At 51.4% G+C, this 27,828-nt stretch overlaps 1 protein-coding gene across 7 annotated transcripts; it reads right to left on the bottom strand.

The window, feature by feature from the left end:
* Positions 1–1,723: 1,723 nt before the first annotated feature.
* On the bottom strand, positions 1,724–23,614 carry PTGS1 (prostaglandin-endoperoxide synthase 1). 7 transcript variants are annotated; one of them, XM_072777821.1, is made up of 11 exons: positions 23,494–23,614; positions 23,305–23,403; positions 16,658–16,774; positions 16,160–16,300; positions 15,803–15,946; positions 13,180–13,361; positions 12,966–13,067; positions 10,280–10,526; positions 8,164–8,450; positions 4,678–4,825; positions 1,724–2,844 (listed from the first exon to the last, which is right to left on the bottom strand). In XM_072777821.1, the coding sequence occupies exons 1-11, from the start codon at positions 23,498–23,500 to the stop codon at positions 2,489–2,491; spliced, it is 1,830 nt and encodes a 609-aa protein (XP_072633922.1). In that variant the 5' UTR covers positions 23,501–23,614; the 3' UTR covers positions 1,724–2,488. The 7 variants fall into 7 exon arrangements, with proteins under 7 accessions (XP_072633922.1, XP_072633920.1, XP_072633921.1 ...); XM_072777819.1 differs by having other exon boundaries at positions 23,305–23,572; XM_072777820.1 differs by having other exon boundaries at positions 12,984–13,067; positions 23,305–23,572.
* Between the last annotated feature and the right edge of the window lie 4,214 nt (positions 23,615–27,828).

The following is a 27,828-nucleotide window of genomic DNA, read 5'->3' as shown; positions in this document are numbered from 1 at the left end:
CCATGCAACTCCACTCAGTGGTCAATTTATAAGGAGAGGGTGTCCGACTGGCCAGGATTGGTTCACAGACCCACCCCTTGGCCATAATAGGGCCCCTGGTGGAACCACCAGCAGTGGAATTAATGAGATGGGGGAGGAACCTCTGGTAAGGTTGGGGTATTAGCAAAGAGGGGAAAATAGATACCAAGTAAGCAAGGACAAAACAGCCATTCCATGCCCACTCTCAGCAGCCAAAGGATCCCTGATCACCAGAGCAACAGGGGAAGCTGAGAAGAATTACATTATCTGCATTCAACAGGGCCAGGAAGGCATGGTGTAAGCAGTCCCCAGCCAACTAAGAAGAAACAAGGATCTTTCTGGACTGTAAGACAGGAAGCCTAGCCCTGGGGACCCTCAGCCTGAACCCCATCTTCTCTCATTGTTTCTGGGCCATTATTCTTACTGAGAAAATCTAAGCCTCAACTGGGAGCATGAGGGAACTTTCCCAATCTCTTACCTTTCCCCTCTGACCTGTCCTCCCCTGCCTGGCTACATGGGCAGGGGGACGGGGGCTGGGGGGTGGTTTATGTGGCTGGCAAAAGGTCTCAGGAGCCAAGCAGGGGAGGGCAGAGGAGTATGGATTAGAAAGAAAGGCATGCTCACGCTGCCTTTGTCTTTATTTCATTGTTTTCTTGTTTCTCATCTCCTCCACCCCCACTGGAATGTAAGCTCCACACAGACAAAAGCCTTGTCTGTCTTGATCACTCACTGCCACAGCCCCAAGCCTGTAACAGTGGCTACTGTGTAGAAAGCACTTAGCAAAATAAATATTTGTGACGGAAAGGATAGCATGCGATAGCTACACCCCATCTTCTGCCTCTTCTGCCCCTGATCCTGAGTCAGAGAGGCAAGATCAGGCCTGGAACTGAGTCAAATCAGGAATCAGGGGGAGAGCACAGCTCCAGATTCAGCCAGATCCAGGTCCTGGCCTGTCCCTGGCACCTGTGGGGCATGTCACTGAGCCATCCTGAGTCTCAGTTTTCTTGTTTTTTTTTTTTTTAATTTTTATTTATTTATGATAGTCACACACAGAGAGAGAGAGAGGCAGAGACACAGGCAGAGGGAGAAGCAGGCTCCATGCACCGGGAGCTCGACATGGGATTCGATCCCGGGTCTCCAGGATCGCGCCCTGGGCCAAAGGCAGGCGCCAAACCGCTGCGCCACCCAGGGATCCCAGTTTTCTTGTTTTTGAAATGAGGATTATACCACATACTTCACGCTCTTGTGTTAGAATAAATGAGAATTAAATGTGGAAAATTGGCACACAGTAAGTGCCCTCCTTCCCAGATACCCTTCCTCTCTGCCCTTGTATGCTTTGTAAGGGAGGGAATCGGTTTTTTGTTTTGTTTTTTGTTTTGTTTTGTTTTGTTTTGTTTTGTTTTGTTTTGTTTTGTTTTGTTTTGTTTTGTTGAGGGAATCGTTTTAGCCAGACAGTGGAAACCGAACACTCTGCCTCCTGGGGCTTGTATCTTCTTAGGAGAGCAGCCCGTGGAAGGGCAATGCCTGACCCACAGCGGGGAAATGGAGCATCAGTGGTGGAAAAGTTAGGTCATGACAGCCTCTAGAGTCAGTGGAAGGTATCATGCTACGACCTCTAGCACATTGAGCTGGCAGCTTGGAGAAAGACCACTCCAGTGTCGCTTCTGCATCTGGGAATGGGATGTAAAGTAATACATAATAGGCATTTTGGAAAAAAAATTTTATTAGTTTCATGAGAAACAGCTGTCATGAGTCAAGACAAAGATGGCAACAGAGCTCTGGTGGCCTCCAACCAATGACCTGGAAAAAGCCCACCTGTTCTATCTCCTTGGACCAGGGTCTGAGTCAGCATCCCAGGAAGAACACTCTGCCCCCTAAGTCCTTGGGGCAGGCACAGAGGCAGGCAATGCACTCTGGTTAGGCTGTAGATTCTCCTGCTTTGGGGGTATCTCACTGAACAGGAAAATGAATCAAATTACCATTCTAGGCATTCAGAGCAAGACTGATCTGGCATACCAGCCACTATTTTGGATCAGCAATCAAGAGCACAACATTCTGAACTGCCAGTGAAAAAAATCAACATGCTGGAGGGCTGCCCAGAATTCTAGAATGCAAAATAAGAATCCCCTATCTTTCTAGATGATTCTGTCAGGAGCTTCACATTAGAGAATGCCTACGTCTTAAGTCAACCAGAAGTCTGACATTCTAGGTTGTCGGCCAGGAACCAGTGTTCTGGCTTGCCAAAGAAGCATCACTCCATCCATTCTAGATGGTCAACCAGGAATTCAGCATTCTAGAATAACAAACAAGACCATGATATTCCAGATAATGGGTGAGAGACACAAAGTTCTAAATGTTGACCTTGATATTCTTGAGGCAAACCAAAGACCCAACATTTGGGATTATTAACCCCAGCCTCAGCATTCTGGGATGACAAGTCCACCCTCCAGAATGCTGCTGCTCTGCCCCCTCAGAGCTCTGTGGACGGCCGCTCCACACCAGGCCCGCCATCCTGGTGGGGGTCAGGCACACGGAAGGAAACATAGGGACAAGTCTTGGTGTTAAGGCAGACCAGCTTCTTCAGTGTGGCTGTCTTGACCATATTGAAGCCCATCTCACCACCGAATGTGCTTGGCTTCCAGTACTCTGGAGAACAGATGGGATTCCCTAGGAGGCCCTTAAGGGAGAAGGGAGCCCCAATTTCTATCATACTCTCTCCAAAGATGGAGTTTGGATGGCACTTCTCCAGAAGAAGCCCCGGGTAGAATTCCAAGGCATCAATGTCTCCATACAGCTCCTCCAACTCGGCTGCCATCTCCTTCTCCCCTGAAAGGAGGGGAAGCTAGAGTCAGAGATGTGGTACCATTAAGTTAATGTGAGGAGGGAAACTTCTAGGCCCACCTTTTTCTGAGGGAGAATATGGAACTTCAGAAGAGCAACTGAACAGCTGAGCACATGCCCTAACATCTGGCCTGGCTCACTGACCCTTCTTCCATGGCTGCATCTAGAGGAGAAATTTGCTGCTGAAGAAGGAGTCAAGGGCCTAGATTGGCCACCAGACAACATGTGACCTTCAGCAACTCATCTATCTTCTTGGTGCCCTAACTGCCCGAGGGAGACACTCTCCATCTGGTTCAAGTCCCTTTATGCTACTGGAGCTCAGAGATGTAATGTAACTTGTCCAACCTCACACAGAGATTTATTTAGTGCTATTTTCCCTCTCTGGACTTTCATGGGAGATTAAAGAGTAACAGAATTATGGGGAACTCTCTCCTCACAATGTGAGGCCCACATGTTCACAGACAGTGACTAAAGGGGACAGACATAGAGCTTCTCTATCTATTTCCTCAAACCCACCCTCTAGAAAGCACTAGTACACAGTCATGGGTCATATCACAACCTGGTCAAATCCTCCCACTGTTTGTGACAAGAGTTCCCAAACTCTTGGCTGCCCAATGACTAGACTCGAAGGAGAAGGAGAAGGAGAAGGAGAAGGAGAAGGAGAGAAGAAGAAGAAGAAGAAAGAAGAAGAAGAAGAAGAAGAAGAAGAAGAAGAAGAAGAAGAAGAAGAAGGAAGAAGAAGAAGAAGAAGAAGAAGAAGAAGAAGAAGAAGAAGAAGAAGAAGAAGGAGGAGGAGGAGGAGGAGGAGGAGGAGGAGGAGGAGGAGGAGGAGGAGGAGGAGAAGAAGGAGAAGGAGAAGAAAGAAGAAAGAAGAAGAAGAAGAAGAAAGAAGAAGAAGAGAAGAAGAAGAAGAAGAAGAAGAAGAAGAAGAAGAAGAAGAAGAAGAAGAAGAAGAAGAAGAAGAAGAAGAAGAAGAAGAAGAAGAAGAAGAAGAAAGAAGAAGAAGAAGAAAGGGGCGGCTCAGTGGTTTAGCACTGCCTTCAGCCCAGGGCCTGACCCTGGAGACCCGGGATTGAGTTCCATGTTGGGCTCCCTGCGTGGAGCCTGCTTCTCTCTCTGCCTATGTCTGCCTCAGTCTCTCTCTCTCTCTCTCTCTCTCTCTCCCCCTCTCTCTGTCTCTCATGAATAAATAAATAAAATCTTTAAAAAAAAAAGAAGAAGAAAGTATACATATTGTACACACACACAGATTATTGGACACCATGCATGCCTACTGAATCAGAATCTCGGGGAGAGAGATATGGGATTTGGTATTTTAAAACCATTTTCTAGGCAATTCTTAAGCAGCTGGTCCATAAGTGGGTATTTAGGAACCACTAGGTGGAGTAAAACCCAAATCCTTTCACACAGAATCCAAATTTGGCTCCAATCTGCCATCGCTAACTCCCACCCTCCCCACACATAAGCACCTTGCTCCCACTGCTGTTCTCCCTAACAGGCTCATTCTTTATGACCTCTGCACCTTTGTACTTTCTGTTCTTCCACATAGAATACCTTTCCCTCTATTCTCCATCCAGAAAAATCCTTATTTATCTCCTTCAAACCCAGCTGAGAAGCCACTTTCTTCCCCCAAGTAGGGTCATTTGCTCCCATCATCCCCAACCCCCTCTCCAACACGGTGCTCACACCTCTCATGATCCCCACAGTCATAGCACTGGGGGGGGGTGTGATAATAACCCCACTCTTTCCACAATGTCCCCCTCACTCTACTGAGAGTCCCTCAAAGGCAGGCCCTATGTTCAGGAAACAGCTGTTCACCTGTGAGTTCCTGGAAGGACATGTAGGGCCTCATGCCAAACCTCTTGCGGTACTCATTGAAGGGCTGCAGCCGCAACTCGCGGGATTCCTTGATGGTTTCCACAGCCACGTGCAGGACATGGTGGTCTATGTTTCTACCTCCACCAATCTGCCAAGACATAAACATAGCTGCAGTCTGAAAGCCAGGCCACACTGTCCCGGAGAACTTCAGGTCAGGAGCTCTTCCCAAGCACAGACAGAGCACGGCTGGACTCAGCAGCCACCATGCTAGGGACCTGGCCCGGGGTCTGCTGCTGTCATGCTTTCTCAGGGACACCCCTGAGTCTTAGCTTCTTCATCATTTAAGTGGCAGTGGGCCAGGAAGACATCTCCATTGCATTTAGGTGAGAATCCCAACATCCAGTTACAGGAGGTTCTACAACTATTAGGTTCATTAACTAGAATTCCATAAAAGAGGGGCCAGCATGGCACCAGCTCAAACAGAGGGGAAGGGCATTCTGGCCCTGGGAATGAAATGTAGAGAGGCAGAGGGGTTTCTGAGACAGCAAATGAGGGACAAATGGATGGACGGATATTAGTCTGGGGGGCTGAAGCTTTATGGCATACTTCAAATCCATTATTATCAACGAATACAGAGGGGGGTCTTACTAAGGAGTGTTTTTCAATTGGTTTTCATTCCCTGTTAAAAAAGTGAACCACTATTAACCAACCACCACTAGGAAAGATAAACTCAGAGCCAGATGGTAGGAACACAGAGTATCATTCACAGCAGTTAAAGCCACCCATGGGAACACAGGTGACTCTGTGTTGTTTCTCCTTCTGCCAAGTGTCCTGGGGGGGAGCGGTCATAAGCTAGCAGGGAGGGAGCTAAAATTTTGCCATGAAAACCATAGTGTATATACAATGTTAGCTTAACTAAACTTGGAGTTTAACTCCAAGACCAAGGGGTGGTGTGATATCCTGTGAAGGGAGATAAAATAGAGTTCAAAGCTCAGGGAACCTGGTAAGATCAAAAGTCCGCAGAGAAAAATTCTGATTCATAACAGTTAAGGAGTATTAGTCTAAAGAAAACTCAATTTTCTTTCATCTCATTGCTTGGGATGTATTGACAACGTCAATGCTTAAGAAAGAGTTTTGTTTAGATAAAACAAATATAATGGGGTAGGAAAGAGGAAAACCATGGTAGGATGAAATCATTCACCTTGGATCAAGGCTAGCAGAGGCCACTGCCTATCTCATCTCTGCCATTTACAAGCTGTGGGACCCTTGTGGGTTGATCTATGTCCCCCAAAGAGATATGTTGAAGTCTTAACCCCTAGCACCTGTGAATGTGACCTTATTTGGAAATAGATGTCATCAAGCAAAGATGAGGTCATAGCCCATTATGGGGATCCTGATCCAATAATGACTGGTATCCTGATAGAGAAAACAGACTCAGGGAGACTCCATGTTGGAGTGATGTGTCTAAGAGGATTGCCAGCAGCCAGCAGAAGCTAAGACAATGGCATGGAACACATTCTCCCCGGGAGACTTCAGAGAGAGCACAGCCCTGCCCATACCTTCTACCCTCCAGGAATATGAAATAATAAAATAAACTCAGTTTGTAGTCCTTTTTATGGCAGCCCTGGGAAACTAAGGCAGGGACCTTGGGCAAATTACTTGTTTCAGTTTCATCATATGCAAAAATGGGGAAGGTAAGAGCACCCACCTGATCTGGTTGCGGTAAACAAGCAAGATAAAGTATGCAAAGCAGTTATCATAGTGTTGGTCCCATGGTAACCCCCAAGATGGCAGCCATGCGTAGCAATGATCAGAGAAAGCCCTGTTTTATCGCTTCTCATGCTTTCTTGAGCATCCCAAGAGCCAACACACTTCTGTCGCCCTTCTGCCTCGGACCAAGTACAACACCAAGGCTTTTCATACAGTATCAAGGCTGTTCCTTGAAAATGCTTTGCAATCCATACAGCCCAACACAAAGCTAAAGCTACTGTCGCTGTTCATGTCTGTGTCCCCACAGAGAACAGAGGCCATAAACCAACAAGCAGCTGCCCATTGGTGGCAGTGTGCACTAATTCCAGTCAAATTACCGGTGGTAAACCTAAATCCACATGGTGCCACAAGGTCATGATAAGGCTTGGGGACAAGGATCAGAGGGAAACAGGGGTGAAGGGAGCTGAGACAGAGGAGATAGGAGTTTCCAAGCATGGGGGAGGGGATATTTAGGAGGGAGCTAGTTAGAAATTCCAGGGAAAGGGCTGTATTAGTTTGCTAGGGTGGCCATAACAAAGTATCACAGCACAGGTGCCTTAAACAACAGAAATTTCATTACAGTCTGGAGGCCAGAAGTTGAAGATTAGAGTGTCAGCAGGTGAGTTTCATTCTGAGATCTCTGTCCTTAGTTCACAGATGGCCCTCTTCTCCCTAAGTCTTCCCACTCTGCATGTCTGTATCCTAACCTCCTCTTCTTGTAAGGACACCAGTCACAGTGGGACTCACCCTTTGGCCTCATTTAAACTTAGTGACCTCTCTTAAGGCCCCGTCTCCAAATATAGTCACAGTTGAGACACTGGTTGTTAGGACCTCAACATATGAGTGGGGGATGGGGACAATTCAGCCCAAAACAGAGGCCTGTAATTTCATAAAGCCCTACTAGGTAAAGACACTTTCACATACATTACCATATCCTGAATGTCCTCGTGGTCCTCAAATCACCATGCCCTCTGATGTCCAGGCCCTTGCCATGCTGTCCCCTCCGCATGGAGCACGGTCATCCCCTGCCATCAATACTACTTCTTTCCCTGAGAGAGCTCTCTTCATCCTTTAGATCTCTGCTCAGACATCATCTCCTTATCTTACAGCTCTCGACTCTGGGTCACAAGCCCTCTCCAAGTTCCCAGAGCATCATAGGCTCTTTGTATTGTGGCTCTTAACATGTTTTTATAATTCTTTTTTTATAAAGATTTTTTTTTATTTATTCATAGAGACAGAGAGAGAGAGAGAGAGAGAGAGGCAGAGACACAGGCAGAGGGAGAAGCAGGCTCCATGCAGGGAGCCCGACGTGGGACTTGATCCCGGGTCTCCAGGATCACACCTCAGGCTGCAGGCGGCGCTAAACCGCTGCGCCACGGGGGCTGCCCTGCTTTTATAATTCTAATAACATCAAAAAAAGAAAGCACCCGACACAATGTTTTACACAAAGTACATGCTCATATGATGTTAGCTGTTATAGGAGTATCATTTCTCGCTAGGGTGTCAGTGCCAAGGGGACAAGGACCCAAGAACTATGTTGATCTTACTTGCCACTCTACCCCCAGCACCTGGTATTGCTGAATGAACAAAAGAACAAGAGGAAGAATAAAGGAATGGATGAGGGAATGTGGGAGTGACCTTGCCCCATGGAACAGAAGAGAACACTGGGGTTTGGGTCTGGGCCGGATGCTTCCCAGAACGCCCTGCCCGCTCCCTCTTCTCCCTGTCGAGGCATACCCGGCCGGCGCTCTGGCGAGAGAAGGCATCCACCAGGGCCTCGATCCCGTAGTGCGTCAGCATGGAGGTGTTGAACAGGAACTGCTCATAGCTGTACTCCTGGGAACCCACCCAGAAGGAGTCTGGCATGAGCGGGTGCCAGTGGTACAGCTGGTTGAACTCCATGGCGATGCGGTTGCGGTACTGGAACTGGGCGCTAAACAGCAGCTCCGGGTCGAACTTCAGCTGCAAGAAGTAGCCACTCAGCTGCTGCACATACTCCTCAATCACAATCTTGATGGTCTCCCCTGGGACAGAGGATGGGGACAAGGGTCAAGGAAGCACCGAGACCCAGCCACCGGGCTCGGCTCGGGAGGCAGGCCAGTTTGTGAAAGGTGCTTGCTTGCTCTTCACTTCCTTAGTGTGATTATTGTTGAATTCCGGGAGGCCACTTTCACTGTGTCTTTTTTTAAATGGGGGTGTGCCAACAAAGCGTTCCGTCTCAGGTCGGACCCGTGTCCCAAGACAAGAGCCCTCAGCTACTACCACGTTCCAAAGGGAGGTTGTCGGCTCCACTAAGCGGGACATGGAGAAGTGCCCAACAGTTGGGTCTGTGGCTAGGGGTGACCACCCTCCCATGGCCCATGGAAAGAGGTGAGAGCGGTCGCAACAACGGGAGAGTGGAGATGAGCTTCATGAGGGCTTCCAGCCTGCAGACACCCTCCAGGGCTGCCAGGGGGCTTCAGAGAGACCTCTCAGCTGCCACCGCAGCAAAACAGGGAGGCTGAGGGTAGAAGATGAATCTGGTCCCATTTATATTCCTCATATGTTCTTATATATCAGAATTCTCATAAATAGCTTTTCCTCGGCCCTCTCAGTAACCTGCTATAGAGTAAAGAGCCAGGAAAGAAACAAATTAAACATTCTGTAACGGAATGAAAACCAGTCATTTAGATCGGAAAAGAAACGGATTCTTTTGGCTGATTAGTCAGGAGACAAACTGGCTTCTAGCAAATTGATTTGGAGCCATGAAACTGGCCATCGGCGGCATCTAGAACCTGGCGTGACCATTTCTAGGCAATCTGAGCTTGGGCTGTGAAGGTAAACCTCACCTTCCTGCTCTGTAAAATGTGCGGGGTGATGCTACGGATAGGGCCGTTGGGAATAATAGACAGCACCTACGTGGCCCAGGGCCCCACGTAATTGGGAGAATGATCACATGCAAGTGGGAAAGAGTGCTAGGTGTAGGCATGTGGGGAACCCTCCTGCTCCACTCAGGAAGGAGCTCCCCTGGGATGAAGGTTGTCGGGGAGGATGAACCAAAGCACTGGATATACGGCTTCATCACCTTGTTCACAGTTTCGAATAGCAGTCAACACTCTGAGCAGCCTCCAGCTATAGACTTGCCCTCTCTGATCAAAGTCTCCAAAATGCTGGGACTTAAGAACCAGCTCTTTCTTCTTCTCTAGGCTGTTCCTATCCCTGATGCCTGGCTCTTCCAGGCTTTAGTGAATCAGGCAATATAATTGGGACCAGCCATGCCCAGTGATGCCCAGAGGCAGGGAAAAGGGATTCCTGGTGACTCAGAGTGAACACAGTCTGGACAGGGGTGTCAGGGACCAAGCTCCCAGGCAGGAAACCATCTGACATTTTAGGCTGCAGACACGCCCCCATAGGGGACACAAAAATATCCTGTCCCTGAGTCACCCAGAAGCTACCAAACCCCAGGAAGGCAGATACACACAGGGCAGAAACAGGAGTATTCCAGAAGGCTGGTCAGGCTGGAGTCTGACCTACACATGTTAGGGATGTCACTGTGTGCCTCTGGGGCAGTAGACAGGGAAACAGATTGGGGTGGCTAATCAAATCTGCGGCAAGTCACCCAGCTAATGATCAACCATCACGGCCACCCATTTTCCGAAGGCCTACTATGTGCTAAGTGCTTGTCATCATCTCAACAAATCCTTACAATCATCATTAGCCCCAAATTCCAGATTTGGAAACTGAGCCTCGCAGAGCAGAAGAGCCCTGCTCAAGGGCTTATAGCTAGCATCTCGCCCCAACTCTCTCTCCCCAAGCCCCCCAACCCCTGCCTTTTAGGACAGAGGACATGACAGGGTAGGTCTGGAGTCCTTACCAATGAGGATGAGTCGGGCCGTCTGGAAGAGTTGCTCATCACCCCAAGTGGGGTGCTCAGCCTTCAGCAGGTCACACACACGATTGTGCTCACGCAGCCAGAGCGTGGCATAGAGCATGAGCCCAGGAAGCAGCCCAAACACCTCCTGGCCCACGGCCATCTGACTCTGGGGCAGAATGCCCCGTGGGTAGTGCATCAACACAGGCGCCTCCTCCACAGATGGCGGGTACATCTCTCCATCCAGAACCTGTGGGATGGGACCACCTGGCAACCCGGGGACAGCGTGGGTGCCTGCACTTGCCACAGCTGACATTCCCTAGTTACAGCTGTCCATGTCACACAGAGCAACTGCCCACCCTCCCTAACCAAGGCCTGCTAATTCTAGCTGATTCTAGTTCCTAAATCTTAGAATGGGTCCTTTTCTCTCTATCCCCTCTGCCACCCCCTACTTCTAACCCACCCTCATCTTCCACGCTGACCCTTCTCGTCAGTGGCTCCCTATGTCAACCCTTGCCTCCAGACAGTCCATTCTCAGCACCGCAGCCAGAGTAATCCTTTAAAAAACACAAATTTAGTATCATGTCCTGGCTTCAAACCCTCCCACGTTCTCTCTCTGCTCTTGGCAGAAATTGGAAATCCTAAACACGCCCCATAGGTGTCTCCCCCTTCACCTGCAGTCATTCAGGTGTCCAGCCAACCGCATGCCCCTTCCCTCACTCCCTCTGAGTAGCACAAGCTGTCCATCCTCTCCAAGTCCAAGTCCAGGTACTGTTAGCCCAGAAAGCCCATTTCCACCCCCTTGGCCTCTTGAACTCCCCTCATCCTCCCTGAAGTTCTTGATTTATCTGATCTTCCTAGGAGGGAAGCCTTCCCCACCCTAACACTTCCCCAGCACCCTCATGGCCCCTTCCTAGTGGGCGATCACAAGTGTAACTGGTTCTATGGCAGATTTTTCATTTAGTCAATAACATACACGGACCTGTAGTAGGGCCTACCACAAGCCAAGTTCTGTTCTTAGCCTTAAAGATTCAGCAGTGAATTTTTTGCCTAGATTTTGGTTTGTTTAGATTTGTGTAGTCCAATAGGGGAGTGGCTAGTCACATGTAGCTGTTGAGCACTAGAAATGTGGTTGGTGTGAATGAAGAACTGAATCTGTGACTTTATTTCATGTAGATTTAAATCTTAAAATGGCTACGTCAGCAATTGGAACATCTTTATGCTCAGAACAACTTTGGGCATGTAAATCTACTTTCTAACTGTAACTTTGTGAAATCTAAATACAGATCAGAGATCTCTAGTGAAAAGTTGGCATCCAAGGAAAATGTGCTGTGAATATAAAATACAGATCAGTTTGAAGATTTAGCAGGAAAAAAAGAGAATGTGAGATATTTGTTTAATAACTTCTGTATTGTGGGGGGATCCCTGGGTGGCGCAGCGGTTTAGCGCCTGCCTTTGGCCCAGGGCGCGATCCTGGAGTCCTGGGATCAAATCCCACATCGGGCTCCTGGTGCATGGAGCCTGCTTCTCCCTCTGCCTGTGTCTCTGCCTCTCTCTCTCTCTCTCTCTCTCTCTCTCTCTGTGACTATCATAAATAAATAAATTAATTAAAAAAAATAATTTCTGTATTGAAAGGGAGACAGAACATGAGAGACTCCTAACTCTGGGAAATGAACTAGGGGTGGTGGAAGGGGAGGAGGGCGGGGGGTGGGGGTGACTGGGTGGCGGGCACTTAGGGGGGCACTTGACGGGATGAGCACTGGGTGTTATTCTGTACGTTGGCAAATTGAACACCAATAAAAAATAAATTTATTATTAAAAAAATGTATTATAGGGGAAAATATAAATACATGTGGTATGTTGTTCTATGGGATGCATACACATATAATACAAATAAAATATATAATATCTATAAAATAAAAAAAATTTCTGTATTGATTCCATGTTGAAATGGTAACGTGTTGTGCTGGCTATCCATAGGGTTAAATAAAATACATTATTAAAATCAGTTTCAGGGGCACCTGAGGGGCTCCGTGGTTGAGCATCTGCCTTTGGCTTAGGGCGTGATCCAGGGGTCCTGGGATCAAGTCCCACATTGGGCTCCCTGCAAGGAGGCTGCTTCTCCCTCTGCCTATGTCTCTGCCTCTCTCTGTGTCTCTCATGAATAAATAAATGAAATCTTAAAAATAAAATCAATTTCACCTGTTTATTTTTACCTTTTTCAATGTGGCCACCAGAGAAATTTTAATCACATATGTGGCTCACATCATATTTCTAGTAGACGGTGCTTGTGCAGGCACAAAGTCCTTGTGGAACAGGCATCCTAGCATTTGGGGGTGGCCCTAGATAGGCTGTGAGTTCCTTAAGGTCAGGACCCATTAACTCTCATGGTCAATGCTCAGTCACCTACATGAGGCACATCATAGTATCCAAATGATATGGTGGAAAATTTCAGTGTACATATGCAGACTGGAAATGTCCATCTCCTATCAAGCCTGGAAGTCTACCTCCCAGGAGAACATGAGAGGCCATGTCTGCTCCCGGTGTGCTTCTCTGGCCTGGCACCTTCTCCCCGGGTTCATTGTCTCTCTGATTCACACACTCCTCCAGCTCCTGCAGCTGGCCCTCCTAGGCTGTCACTATAGCCTCTGCCAGGGAAGACCACAGGAGGCCTCTCCCACTGCCCCACCTGTAAGCCCAGTGCTACCTGATACTTGAGTTTCCCATCCTTAAAGAGCCGCAGCTGATACTGACGGTCCAGATTGTCCCCATAAATGTGGCCAAGATCTACCTGAGGAGAGAAAGAGGGTCCACTCAGATCCCCAGGGGCTGCCTCGGCGGCGATGGCCTGCACGTGCTAAGTTGGGGTCCAGAGAAGTCCTGAGCCCCTCCTAGGTACTCACCCCATGGCCCAAGGCCTTGGTGAAGCCAGGACCCATCTTGCCAGAAGTTTTGAAGAACTGATGGGTGAAGTGTTGTGCAAAGAAGGCGAACATGAGGTTGGTGCCTTGGGGGTCAGGTATGAACTTCCTCCTGAGCAGGAAGCGACGGCCCAGGAGTTGGGCGTCTGGCAACTGCTTCTTCCCTGGTTGGGGAGGTGGGAAGGGGCAGTAGCTGCCTTCTGCCTCAGTCTCCCTGCCCCAGGACCTTCTGGGTTCTCTGGACCAAACTGGTCCACAGAGGAAGCCCAGAACAGCCTCCCTCCTACTGGATAGCCCTTGCACTTTCTCTAGCAAAAGACCCTAGAAATATTTATAGGTAAAAATAGCATGATATTTAGAATTTGCTATAGATTACTCATAAAAAAATAAGAGATGAAATAAGACTGGCAAATTATGGGTACATTTTGAAATGGAGAGATGGATACATAGCAGTTTATCATGCTTTCCTCTCAACTTCTGGATGTGTTTGCAACTTTGAAAAAGTTAATCAAGAAGGAAGAAGAAAGAAAAGTAAATAAAACAAGAAGAAAGAAAAAAAGAACTTGGACTTCCTGGCCCTGGAGCAAGGTAGTCTGTGTTTAAAACTAGGGACATGGGTACCTGGGTGGCTCAGTGGTTGAGCATCTGCCTTTGGCTCAGGTCATGATCCCAGGGGCCTGGGAGTGAGTCCTGCATCAGGCTCCCCACTGGGAGCCTGCTTCTGCCTATCTCTCTGTTTCTCATAAATATATAAATAAAAATTTTAAAAATTAATTAATAATTAAGCAATTAGTTAATTACAACTGGGGATGCTGCCTGCTGACTGTGTAAACATAGAGAATTCACTACATCTTTCCGAGCCTCATTTTTTTTATCTGTAAAATAAGGCAAATGATACCTATTTTACGCAGTATTTTGAGGCATTCATGAGATAATATAAACATGACTGAGCACTGGCGTGATGGGATCTTATAAATCAAAGATCAGTGAACTTCAAACTTTTTCTGTAAGACAGCTAGTCAATATTTTTAGGCTTTGCCAACATATGAGCTCTGTCACCATCTATTCTGCTTTGCTGTAGGGGAAAACAGTCATAGATGACACCTAAACAAATGAATGTGACCAAGTTCTAAAAAAACTGTATTCACAAAGTAGGGAGTAGACTGGATTTGGGCTGTCGGCTGGAGTTTGCCAACCTATGTTAAATGACGCCAGTCTTTCCGTCTGGAGAAAAGACAACAGGTCATCTTGAAGCAGGTGTCTGTCATCATGAGAATAAGTATTAAGGGCCTTCCTTGGGGCACCTGCGTGGCTCAGTCGGTTAGGCGTTTGCCTTCAGCTCAGGTAATGATCTTGGGGTCCTGGGATTAAGCCCCATGTCAGGCTTCCTGCTCAGCAGGAACTCTGCTTCTCCCTCTCCCTCTGCCTCTCCACACCCCCCTACCTACTCATTCTCTCTGTCTTTCTCAAATAAGTAAAAATCTTCAAAAAAAAAAAAAAAGAGCCTTCTTAATTCCATCAGTATCAGATAAGTCAGTACCGAATGCCCACACAGAAAGGAATGACGGAATTTTTGTGTTTTGGTAAAGGCATCCTTTTATAATACCTTAAACGAGTCCCAGTGTTGAAGGTTCAAGATCAATAGAACCTCTCTGGATTGAGATGGCCAACTGGTTCCCTCCAGCAGGCAAGAAGATCAAGCACCCCAAAGGAAACTCACCAAAAGGGAAGTTGGAGGGAGTGGTCTACACCCTATAACCTGGAATCATGACTCAGACTGACACCGAGCAAGGACTGGTTCCTGCAAAAGGCTGGCAGAGTCCAGAAACTGCCAGATCCAGCTATCTGGTAGGATAGTCATGCCTTAGGTATAGTAGCTAAATATGTGAGTGCAAACCATCAGAGTAGTGCCCTAGAGACCCAAGTAAGGACATCAATACGTATGCAACATTCTCAATCAGCAAAGACTCACAACCACGGGACTGCTCAGGACAGGCATTCAACAGCCAGGAACAGAAGTGATGTCAATGGTGGACCAACGCTTCTCTTGTTTCCTCTATACTGGAAGCAGACTTCATGGCTCTGAACTGAGTAAACCCCTGGGTTTTTGGGCAATCAAGGGGGGGAGTGGGAAGAAAGATTTAGGAAGAAGACTCCTGCCAGTGAGACCAAGTGGGGTCTCAGGCAACTAAAGGAAAGAACTCTTACTGATGAAGCACAGTAAACTACACCAGTGAAGAGCCAAACATGGAGTTAGCAACCAAAAAATAGCACACTATTCCTTCCTACATCTCAATTTTTAAGTCCCCCCACCCCATTCCAGCAGGAGCCTACCAATTCAGGAGACAAGGGTTCAAGTAAAGAGGCACCCTGGAAATACAGAAGCACTAGTCTGACTCTGCCCTAACTTTCTAGGTGACCTCAGCAAGAGGCCCTCATTCCCTAGCCCTGTCCTTGTCTGTGGCTCTGGATATGTCATATATCTTGCCTTGGTCCACCCGTCTCAGAAATGGGTCAATAATTGCTCTTCCACCTGCTTTTTCCCAAAGAGAACAGAGCATCTCTGTGACCCCTAGGCCCAGCTCCCTAACCCCATCTCCATTACCTTTGGTCCCCATGGGCGTGGGGCAATCTTGGGGCACAGAGGGCAGAACACGAGTGTAATAGCTCACATTGGAGAAGGACTCCCAGCTGATGTAGTCATGCGCTATGTTGTAGGTGGGAGGACTGGGGATAAGGTTGGAACGCGCTATAGAGGATGAAAACAGTGGTGACAATGGGTTTCCCATCCCTTGTTACACCCCCTTCCCCCCCTCCTCTTGGGTTGGACATGTTGAATCTGGCATCACAGTCTCCCACCCACTGTCCTTATCAGATGTCAAGAATTCCAAGAGCTGGCAGGATTTCTTGCTCCCCAGATTGCGGCGGGGGGGGGGGGGGCGGGGGGGCGCACTCCACTCACCTGTGAGTACCAGACGCATGAGCATGTCACGGATGAAGGTGGCATTGATGAATTCCCAAAACCAGCGCCCATGCGTCAGCAGGAAGTGGAGGAAAGAGGGACTGGGGCGCAGTGAATTCCGGAGCCAGGTCCACAGCTCGGCTGCAGGGATAGTAGGAGGCACTCAGTCGGGATCAGAAGTATCCGGAGTGGAAGATGGGACCTGGAAACTTGGCCAGGATGGAACCAGGTAGAACACACAGGGCAGGGTAAGGGTGGAAAGTTGGGAGACGTGACACATGACAGAGCCAGAAGCAGATGTGAGTGAGGGCAGGGGCGGGGGCCAGGGTGTGAGCTCTGCCACAGCAGGGTCAAGGAGAGGGCCAGAGGTCAAAGCCAGGCAAGGAAGGAAGACAGAGCCTTGGCCGGGGGTGAGGGCAGGATGTCGGTGGGTCTCGGGACTAGCCCAGGGGAGTCAGGGGGGCCAGGACAGGAGTGGGGGCAGGAGGCCCAGCTCACGGATGGTGCAGTTGGGGCCAGAATAGCCCGTGCGGGTGCAGTCACACTGGTAGCGGTCAAGGCCGAAGCGGACACAGATCCCTTGGTGCTGACATGGGTAGTAACAACACGGGTTCACTGCAGGGGAGAAGCAAAGATCACAGACCACTCTAAAGTGATCCCCCAACCCCCATTCTGCCCTGACAGGGAAGTGTAGGGCCAGACTTAGGGCATGGACTCAAGTCACAGCTCTGTTCTAACTCATTCAGGGGCCCTCTCTAGACTTCAGTGTTCACCTCGGGGGTCCTCTCTGTTGTCCCAGTCATGCACAGAAGTCCCCGGCCCTGCCTTGATCAGGCCCTGCTCTGGTCTCCAGCCCGGTCCACACTGTGCCCCCAGGGGAAGTCCCCTCTCTTCCCTGCTGCTGTCAGGGTAGGGTAGGGAAAGAGTCCAGACCCCAACTGGGACACCAAAGGTTAGGAAACAGCTGATAAGATACTGCAGCCACAGAGATTTCTAGAGCGTTCACTTCCTGCCAGGTCAGAGCCCAGCACCAAGGGCAGGGTTTGTGGATAAGGAAGGGGGGCTTCTCTCAAACCAGCCCCTAAACTCTAGGCACCTGGACACTAGGAAGGTGAGAGTGTCCACCTTCTCTCTATTTCTGCAGAAGTGGGGTAAGAGCGGGAATCGTAATGCCCACTCACAGATAGGGAAACTGAGGCCAGATAAGGCGAACCTCACGCAGGTCACCCAGAAAGTCATACCAGACAAACCGCCTTTCACTTCCACCCCACCACCCGCAGACCCAACACTCAAGCCCAAGGAAAGAATTTTCCCAGATCCCTGTAGACAAAGTGTGGGTTTGAGGGAAGTCCCAGCCGTGGCCCATGTCAGAGTGGATTCTGGGCTCCAGGATCTTGAGGAAGGTCAGGGACCAAGGAAACAGCACAGATAGGGTTGGAAAAATCTCCCGAGTTGGTGAATGGAGCTCTGGTGTCAGCCCTCCTGCCTCCTGGTGAAATCCCCACCAGTACGTCCCTCCTTGTGTCTAATTCAGGTCTTGCCGACCACAGCCCCTTTGCTCAGATCTGCACTGCTTTAGTGATTCTTCAACAGCAGAGTCAGAGACTTCTCAGGGCTCATTTGGTGTTCATTACAGCTCAGTGAGGGAAACCGAGGGTCAGGGAGAGGGGGAGGCTTGGCCAAGGACATAGAACAGAGCAGGGCTCTCCTTGTAGACCCAAGTCTCCTGGATCTTGGCAAGGGCTGCTTCCCTGGTCTCATATCAAAAACACCAGACTCCATTGAGCAAACACACTTCCTCATCTAAGTTCAGAACCAACAGTACTTGGAACTCCTATTCTTTGCACCACTGATTATTGGGAGCCAAGAGGGTAGCAACAGGCGGTAGAAGGGTGTTGTTATCAGAGGGCATGGCCCTAGGCAAGGACTGACCCCTTCACTCTCAGCCTCTTCACTTTGCAGCACGGGGGCTGGAGAGCAGAGTCCTCCTGGCCCCCACCCAGGGGAGCACCCCAGCAGCAGCAGCACTCCCCCCAACACACACACACGCACACACACACACACACAGGCGTGCCAGCAAGAAGAGAATCGCAGGAATCATGCAAATAGTTTTCCTTAAGCCCTGGCAACTCCCACATCGCACAATGGCGTCCCTGTGGAACCCTGTAGGGATGCAGCAGGGTGGGGCCAACCGGAAGAGGGCTGGACAGAAATGGCCTTATCAAGCCAACACAGGCAGACCCAGCGGACAGGACTCAGCCTCCCCTCCCAAAGCCACAGGCCCAGAAATGCCAAGGAGGGTGAGTGGATGATCACCCACAGCTGGCTTGGGGCTCTCCTCATTGATTCCTCCTGCTCAGGATGCTCTGTCCACCTGCCCACCTCACCTGCCCAGGAGCCCCGGAAGGCCCCCGCCATGTGGCTCCCAACCCTGACACACGAGGCCCTCTGTCACAGATGGGTCAGTCCTACCACCAAGCAGGCACAAGGCTAGAAGCCCAGCCTTTCTCTGGGCTCATCTTCCCCACCCTTGTTGCAGCGGGGCTCTCAGAAGGACTCCAGGAGCTGTGGCAGCCCCATCCCTTGGCCCCAAAGCCGAAAGCTCTCCTTCCTTTGCCCAGAGGGCTGCTCTTCCCTAACCAAGCCCTCCAGGGCCACCTGACCCTCCCAGGGAGCTCACCTCTTGCATCTTCCAGAAAATCTCCCCTGAGAGTCCTTCGCCCTGCTCCATGTTCCCACTTGGCCTGCTTCTCTCCACCATGAGCCCCCCCAGAGAAGGGGCCACGCTTCCCCCCCACTTTCTCCTAACACTGGCCACGCCCACACTCGAGCTCCACCCGAGAGGATCCAGCCACCCACAGGATCCAGATGTGCTGGCCAGAGCTTGACAAATGTTTGCGGAGTTCATAAAATGAAGCCAAGAGAGTGGCGACCCTCTTTGGCGACCCTTGGCCAAAAAGCATCCCTCATCCGTGGTAGCCCGCTCTGAGGGCCAGCCTGGAGCCTTCCCGCTGCCTGCCCCGGAGTTCTGACCCAGCTCCTGCCCACATCCCTCTCCTGCCAGCAGAGATGTGCCCAGGGACGGCTCCTCCCACCCGGCGCAGCTGTCCAACCTTCCCTCCCTCCTGCTTCGTGATGTCTCCATAAACACCAGCCGCCCTGGGCAGGAAAAGCTCCCCAGTGAGGACAACAGCTGTCACTGGGGTCCCTGGGTGTCCGGGTGGGCAGGGAGGAGCTAAGTGCCTCTTCCCTGGGATGAGCCTGAGCACACTGGACTGCCACAGTTGCCAGGAATTCCGGGGCTCTAGCAACCACTCGCAGCCCTGCGTGCCTCCTACTCTTTTGTATCTGCTCGGCAGTCCACGGGGACACTCCACAGGACGGGGGAGAAGACTCCCTGTGGCACAAATGAGGAATGTGAGGCTCAGGAGCAGGAGTCTGGCCCCAAGCCCCACAGCTTTGAAGTGGCAGAGCCAAGACTTGGACTCTCTTCTCTTTTCCTCCCTTCTTTCCCCTGGAGGTTCCCAGGCCTGGATCTGGGAAGCGGATGGGGTAGGACAGTCACTTTGATCCACGAACTGGGAATGACCTCAGAGGGATCACCATTCCCTGCCGCAATTAGAGTTCTAGGACTTCTCACAAAGAAAGGCCTTCCTTCAGTCTAACTTAAATCCAGCATGCTTTCATGCCAGTTCTGCTCTGTGTTCAGTGGAGGACACCCTGTATAATGAACCATCCAGAAAGGGACAGCTGGGTGGTTCAGTGGTTGAGCGTCTGCCTTTGGCTCAGGGCGTGATCCTGGGGTCCTGGGATTGAGGCCCGCATCGGGCTCCCTGCGTGGAGCCTGCTTCTCCCTCTGCCTGTGTCTCTGCCTCTCTCCATGTCTCTCATGAATAAATAAATAAAATCTTAAAAAAAAAATCCAGAAAGAGAAGTGGGGAGATATAGGCACCAAATGTACTAAGTTCCCAGTACAGGGCCAGGTACCCGGTAGGTGTTGGGGAAAATGTATCAAGAGAGTGGCTGTTTTTTACCAGTTGTATATTTTCAGGCATGTCCCTTCCACCCTCCAGTCCTCATTCCTGTGTATCCCAGAAAGGGGATGGAGCAGACAAGCTCTAAGATGCCTCCTTTTCTGCCTCTTCTGCCTTCTTCTCTACTCTGGTTCAAGCACATCTATCCCCATAAATCTCCATTATTTGCATCACTATGAATCCCCCAGCCCATCAGCTGAGAACCTTGCAACTTGCTCTCACTGAATCTTTAAGCCACCCCAGAGGTGGGGTTGACCAGCCTACTCATCCCACACATATTCCCACAGATGAGACTATCCAGGACTGTCTAGCTCCAGGACTTTCTGAGGATTCAGACAAAGAAATGTCCCCAAGCCCAGGAGTCAGGGCTCCGGGCAGGGTATGGGAACACTATGTCCACCGGGATGCAGAGGGTACCTTGCAGGTAGCAAGAGGGACCATTACAGGGACTGAGCTGAAATCTCCTAAGAATAATATTTAGAGAAGCTCTAGGGGTTTGGCTGCCAAAGAGCGGGGAGTGGCGGGGGTAGGCCCTGACTAACCAGACCTGGGCCCCAGTTCCTACACTCAGCGGAGATAGCAGCCAGAGCTGAGGCACCAGCACACAAGGCCCCATCAGCTGGGCCCCCCCTGCTGGGAGAGTCTGCTGGAGAGGAAGCCCCCCCGCCCAAAGGCCCAGCTGGTACTGCAGATAGGAAGCAGCCAGCTGTGTGCAGCAGGGGGGGGGCTCTTCTCAGGCTGGGTTCCCCCCTGCCATGTGCCAGGGCTCACTGGCCTCAGGACCCTCTTGCACAGAGCTCAGAGCCATGTATCTCTTGCCAAGGAGAGAATACTAGGCCAAGTCCAGGTGCTGGAGGTGATGAACTGGAGCATTAAGACTCTACTTGCATGGCCTTACCCTCCAAGCCAGACTCAATCTCCTCCCCTACACGAGAAATCAAAGCAACATTCTCCCTGCCATCTGCCACCTGCCCCTAGGTGAGTCTGCAGCCCTCATCTCCTGGGGGTCGGCCTTTGCTGTACCTCTAAGGGCACCCAGAGGCTCTGGCTTCCCAGGGGAGATGCCCAGGCGTCTTGCCTCACAGATCTGAAGTAGAGTACAGCCCCCGCATGCAGTTCCTTGCTGTTCCTTCCTTGACCCTGGCAACAATGCTCCTTAAAGTCTCCTGGCCTCCAGTTCTGCCCCAAGTTACCTGTCCCACCCACTCACCCTCAGGCCTGAGTCCTGTCTCCTCACCCACATCCAAAGGCCCTTGCCAGCCAGCACCTGCCTCTTGTCCCACTCCTAGGTTCCCATCTGCCTCCCAAGGTGCAGAGCTTTAGGCTTCTGCTCTGCCATCACTTCCATCAGAAAGACCTTACAGAGTCTCATAGTAAAGCCTCAGAGTCCTTCTCGTCACTCACCACCTCCTGGGGATCTAAGTCAGACATTAGCACCTCCAGGAAGCCTCCCTGGGTTCCTCACCCTGGAGAGGAAACTGCTCCCTGCCTGGAGCCTCACACACCCCTGTGTGTCCCGCAGTCGTGACCCCGGACCCCCTCTGGATGACAGTCTATGGGCATTTCTGACTCCCTGTGAGATCTGGGCCCCTCTCAGCTCTGCACCTCCAGCTCCAGCCAAAAACTTAAAGCAAGTCCTTGGGAATGTTTGTGGAGTGAAAAGAGTAATTCCATTTAAACACTTGTGATATAAAGATAAGTAGAAAAGACAAAAACAAAACGGCACAGACCAGGGCTCACTGGGCATTAGTGAACACGCCGGTAGACAGGCAGGCCAGCCCTTGTTGCCCTGGGGGACTGGAGCCTCAGCACGGCGGGGTTGAAGCCTCAGAGGAAGTGGTGTGCTGATCCAGGGGCTGACAAATCGGTCACTCATGCAGCCTGGTCAGCCCCAGCTCTGCTGCTGGGTCTCAGATAAATGGACCCCTCTGGACCTCAGCTCTCCCTTCTGTAGAATGGGTCTGACACATCTCCCCGGCAGGGCTGCCGTGAGCACCAAGAAGTAGAGGCGTAGCTGGGCTTTGTAGACTGTAAAGTGCTGGTCACATGAGTCTTCTTTCTCTTCTCCCCATGAACTGGGCCTCTGCTTATCTCCAAACTCTGGAAGCACCCTCCACCTGGCTTCCCCAAATGCCACCTACTCAAAAGCCTTTCCTCTGGGAAATCTGGGCTGATTCACAGTCCTCATAGGCATCTTTCTTCTCTCAACTGAGCTCCAAGTCCTTACAGCATCACAACAGAAAACTCAGACCCCTCTCTGCAACCACCTTCCCACCAGCCCTCTCTGGCCCACATTTTCCCCCAGAGGGGAAGTGGAGACCCAGAGATCATATGGCGAGGTGGTGGAGGAAGGTATGCCCAGGACTTGCACACCTGCACATGTGCATGCATGCGCGCGACACCACACACACACACACACACACACACACACACACACACACACACGCCAGCCATAAGCTCGGGGAGGGAGGCCTGCTGAGGGTGGAGTTGAATTCCTTCACCCGGAACCTGGTACATGCATGGCAGGGGAGCAGGAGTGGTGGAATTTTACAGGATCTGACTTTCCCCATCATCTCCTGCGTGATGAAACAGGGTTCTTGGAGGGGAATGGTGGTGCTTGCCTGGGGTGGGGTGGGTGGGGTTGGGGCTCTGTGGAAAGACCTTGCAAAGTGCCTAGAGTAAGACAGATTGCAATTTCAAGTTTAAACGCTTGGCCCACCATGTGCTGTGTGAGCTAGAGAGAATTAGGGCACCTGCCTGAGCCTAAATCAGCTGCCCAGTGGGAACCTCACGGCTGAGGATTTAAAGGGCAGGGTTGTTGGGGGCAAGGCAGCTGGGACAGCTGGGGGCCCGGGGCAGGTCAGGGAACCGCAGAGGCGCTCTCCCTTCCGCCAAGGCCCAGTCTCCCAGCCTGCCCTACCCCCCCCCCCAATAGCCTGTGGGCCCTAGCCAAGGCCCCTCGCCCCTGGGGGTCTTCAGAGCGCCCTGCTCCCACCAGCAGAGTCGGCTCCCTCCCCCATCCCAGGCCCACTGGGCAGAAAGGGGAAGCTGGGTGGGCCCCCGGGGAGGAGGGGCCAGGCCGGGGCGCAGGGGCGAGGGGGGGCCGCCTACCAGGCGCCGGGGTCCGGGCTTCCGCGGGCAGGACCGGGGGCGGCGGCAGCAGCAGCAGCAGCAGCAGGAGCAGCGGCCACCGGTGCAGGCGACTCCCCCCTGCGGAGCGAGAGGTGAGGGCTGGGCCTGGCATTCGAGGCTCCCCCGGGAGGCGAAGAGGGTTCCTGGGGGCCTCAGGGTCGAACTCACGGCTCATAGCTCTGGGCGGCTGCTGCGCTCGGGGTGCAGACTGCGGGCTCCCGGGGCGCCGGTGCCAGGAGCTCCCGCCGCGCCGGGCCCGCCCCCCGGCTCCACCTCCGCAGCCCGAGGTCCCCTCGGCGCCCCCGCCCGCCCGCTTACTTCCTCTGCTCGGCTCCAGCAGAAACACCGTATTGGTTATTCTGATCCCAACTACGGCGATTTCCCCGAGACCCTTGAGGCACTTGAGCCTTTGAAGCCAGAGGCACCAGAATCGTGTCCATTTGGTAGACTGGAAACTGAGGCCCAGAGATTATGGGCAGTGCTGAGGTCACCCAAGTCTTCAGGGCAGACCCCAGAGTACCTCAGGCTAGAAGTGGCCCCCAGAGTGGAAAAGGGGGCAGTCCAGGCTGGCATGCATGTAGTTTCTGGATGAGAAACCCACTCAGACAGACCCAACAGGGAGGACTGGCTACACCCGGAGGGCCTGGCTCTGCCGCCTTTTTTTTTTTTTTTTTTAATTTTTTTATTTATTTATGATAGTCACAGAGAGAGAGAGAGAGAGAGAGGCAGAGACACAGGCAGAGGGAGAAGCAGGCTCCATGCACCGGGAGCCCGACGTGGGATTCGATCCCGGGTCTCCAGGATCGCGCCCTGGGCCAAAGGCAGGCGCCAAACCGCTGCACCACCCAGGGATCCCCTGGCTCTGCCTTCTGAGGCCACAGGTCTGTCTGACCTCTGCTGCCAGAAAACCAAGAGACCTGAGCTCCAATCCAGCCTCACAGCTTACTAGCCGTGTCACCTTGACCTGGTATTTACCCCTTTCTGGTCTTCAGTAGTCTCATCTACAAGACGGGGATAATCACAAGAACCATCCCCGAGGATTGATAGGAGATGTGGTGAGATCCTGTACACAAACCTACTGATGCAATGATCAGTTATTAGGCGGCATTGTTTTCAGAGATCTCCCAACTCCTGGCACTCTAGCCAGACTCACATCTGCCTGCCAAGCTTCCAACGCCAACATCTAGTTCCTGGTTTTTATAGATGGGGCCACAGATCCTAGCAGAGGGAAGGGATGGGTGCAAGGTCACGCAGTCTCCTGATCATCCACAGATTTTCTCCCTCAGTTTCACCAGCACACTGAGCCATCCTGTGGGCTCCACAGAAGGGATGCCTGGCATAAGGACCGAGAAGTCCTTGGGCCAATTCCCAGGGTGGGAGGGTGAGAATCACAGGTGTAGGGTAGGAACCATGCCAGGTGGGAGAAGTGAAATGTGCTGGGCAGCCCCTCCTAGGTCCCCACCCAAACTGTTCCTGTGCTCCACTAGGACAAAAGCCAGCTGCCCCGGGGAAACAGAGCAAGCCAGGGCCGACCTGGGGAGGGAGTGGGGCAGATAGAAGCCCTAGGGCCCTGGGGTGCAGGGACAGGCCTCAGCTCCCCTCGTGCACACACACACACACACACACACACACACACCCATCGCCTAACACAGGTCCAGGGCCCTCTGGTATCTGGCGAGGAGCTGTAAGTCATGGATAATCAGCAAAAGGGATGGGGTTGGGGTAGAGATTCAGGGGTTCAGATACCAAAGAAAAAGGGACTTTCTGGTGCTGAAGAAAGGAGAGGAGAGCTTGAATGAGACCCATTTCTATTACAGGCCCTCTAGGCTCTGGGCCTGCCTGAACCTTCTGCTGACTCCTTATCCCCAAGCTACTCTTTATACTCAAAGGGACTAACACTTGAGTGGCCCTGGCCTTGGGAGAAACAGCCTTAGGCTGGGAGTCAGGGGAACTGGGTCCAAGTCTCAGTTCTTCCAGGGACTGACTTCAGACAGGTCTCTGCACCTCTCCAGGAGGCTGCTTCTCCATCCGAACAATATAAAAGTCACATCAGATGGTCTCTGCGAACAGGTCTGGCATAGAATGACTGAGCCCTCGCTGGTGCTGGAGATATTGAGATGGATGCAATGAAGGAGGCCAGAGGGAAGATGGCAGGCAGTCCTCCAGGGACAGGAGAGGTGGCAGCAAAGGTGTCAGGGCTTGGTGACCGGTTGGCACTCGAAGGAAAGAGAGGTGCTGAGGAGGGCACCTAGGTTTCTGGCTTGATGCTGGCAATGATACCCAGGGAAGGAGTCAGGGAGGGGAGCAGGCTGGAGAGACGGCATTCAGATTTGGACTCGTTCTGTTTGGTCCATGTGGGCAGCAAGGTCCAGCATGCAACTGGATTCACAAAGGAGAGGTCCAGGCTGGCCCTTGCCCCAGCCCCGGGAAAGGCCATGTCGCCTTTCCCTGCCCCTCTACTCCAAAGCCTCAACATCTGGAGAATTTTCCCCGATATTTAGGATGGTGAGCTTCCTTCCACTCCAGGGTCCCCTGGCATGCCTCCCCCTCTTTCTGTTCTCCACGGAAATTCCTGTGCCTTCTCTGACCACAGCAGCCTTCCCAGCACACTGGATCCTGTCGAGCTGCAGAGGACTCGGTCACTCTTATATCCCCGGGACCAAGTACAAGATCTGGCATGCAGAAGATGCCTGCAAATGTTATTTGATTAAATAAAATATGAGTGATTGAATGAATGAAAAAATATAGAACTTCTACAAGTGAGTGAGAGTCCAAGGCCAGCTTCACAGGGTGACTGCCAACCCACCCATCTGCCGTGACCGCCACCAGAAAAGGAAGTGCCCAGCCTCAAGGTTCCCGGTCTTCCCCAGCTGGGCCCATTGACCAGCACCCCATCACTCACAGGACCAGCTCTACCCCAGGCCCTGAGCCCCTACCAGCTACAACAGCACACTCTTCCCTCTTTTCCTGTACCCACTGGCAACACGGGGCGGGGTTTCTCCGTCTCTACATACCCCTACCTCTGGCTTCTGGCAACCCTACCAGCGGCCCTAGCTAAGGCCTAGATTTTAATGTCCCTGGAGAAGTCTCACCCCTGCTGGGTCCCACCCATTATTTAGAAATCCAGAGCTGACTCTTACCTGAATCACACAGGGACCTGGCCCCACCCAGCCCCACCTCTGGAGGCAGCTTCACAGAGTGGCAGGAAAGCTCTGGAATCAACCTAACAGCTCTCTAAATCCCTCTTCCCCTGCCCCCCACCCAAACTCCTGAACAGCTCTAAGCTCTCAGCCTTAGGCAGCCAACTGTCCCTGCTTGGGCCTCAGTTTCCCCATCTGTAAAATGGGGTTAATAATTCTACTCTTGCAAGTGTTACTGTGAGAACAAAATAAGACGGTCTATGTGAGCATGCCAAACCTCCAGGAGCCCAATGTCAATGCTTTACCTGCTTTCTCTTCTGTCCCCCACTCGAGCAGGAGGGTTTCATGCAAACTTCTCTCCCTCTTTTGTACCTATTTTACCACTGCCAGGCCAGGGTTGGGCACTGGCAGTAATAATAAAAATTGCTGATATTTCTCGAGTACCTACTATGTGGCACATGGAGTGCTACGTACTCTGCATGCACTATCAGTTGTAAATTCATTGACGGCTTTATAAAGTATTATCACCTCCATTTTACACAGATAAGAAACGGCAAAAAAATAAAATAAAATAAAAAATAAAAAAAGATAAGAAATGGCAGCCCAGAGAGCTGAAATGACTTGTCCAAGTTTGCACAACTAGTAAAGGTTAGATGCAAAGGTCCAGTCCCTGTGTTCTGGAATAGCAGGTACCAGACACCTAAGCCCCAGCAGAGCCAGTTAGCAGAGGAAGCAGAAACGCACTATGGGTGATATGCTGTTCACCTCCTCATGGAAATCCTCACAACTGCTCCAAGAGGAAGATATGACTATCTCCATTGCAAAAGAGGAAACTGAGGCTAACGGAATTCACTAGATCTGATGGGGGGGTGGGGAGGAGGCAGAGGAAAAAAGGAGGAGGAAGAGGAGTTACAACCCCTGCCCAACACATGCTGTGTAGCAGGCGGTCTGCTGGGTGCTTTGGGTGTACCAACTCCTCTATAACTCGAAACAGCTCCATGAGATAAGTTTTCTTCTCGTCTCTGTGTTTGTAAGTGGGAAAAAGGGAAAAATAACTTGCTAGAGGCCACAGGCTAGGGGGTGGTAAAGCTGGGCTCTGAGCTCTGGTCTGCTTGATGCTGACATCTGCAAGCTTAACTCCCTGCTACATACACTCCATCCCTGGCTCTCTTGGATTCTAACCCCTGAATCTTTAAAACAAACACCCAAATCCTGGTGGAGGTAGGCCAAGAAGACAGATAAACAAGCAGGGATTGGTGAGTGGAGAGTCCCCAAGCTCATCTGGGGAGTTTCCACTGCAGGGTCCCCTGTCCTACAGGCCCCAGCAATAAGCAGCTGGCGCCATCTGATCTGTGATCGGCAC

Source organism: Canis lupus, chromosome 16 (genome assembly GCF_048164855.1).
Source record: "Canis lupus baileyi chromosome 16, mCanLup2.hap1, whole genome shotgun sequence".
NCBI classification, from domain to species: Eukaryota; Metazoa; Chordata; class Mammalia; order Carnivora; family Canidae; genus Canis; species Canis lupus.
Note: the sequence above shows the minus strand (reverse complement) of the source record. Positions and strands in the feature narration are given on the sequence as shown.

What these genes read in the sequence shown, in the direction of transcription:
- PTGS1 (XM_072777819.1), bottom strand. Translation starts at nt 23,500, where the DNA reads ATGAGCCGTGAGTTCGACCCTGAGGCCCCCAGGAACCCTCTTCGCCTC. An exon ending in AGCCCGGACCCCGGCGCCTG is followed by an intron (nt 16,775 to 23,304) that starts GTAGGCGGCCCC and finishes TCTCCCCTGCAG; the next exon opens with TGAACCCGTGTTGTTACTAC. An exon ending in GTCCTTCCAGGAACTCACAG is followed by an intron (nt 2,845 to 4,677) that starts GTGAACAGCTGT and finishes CCCTCCTTTCAG; the next exon opens with GGGAGAAGGAGATGGCAGCC.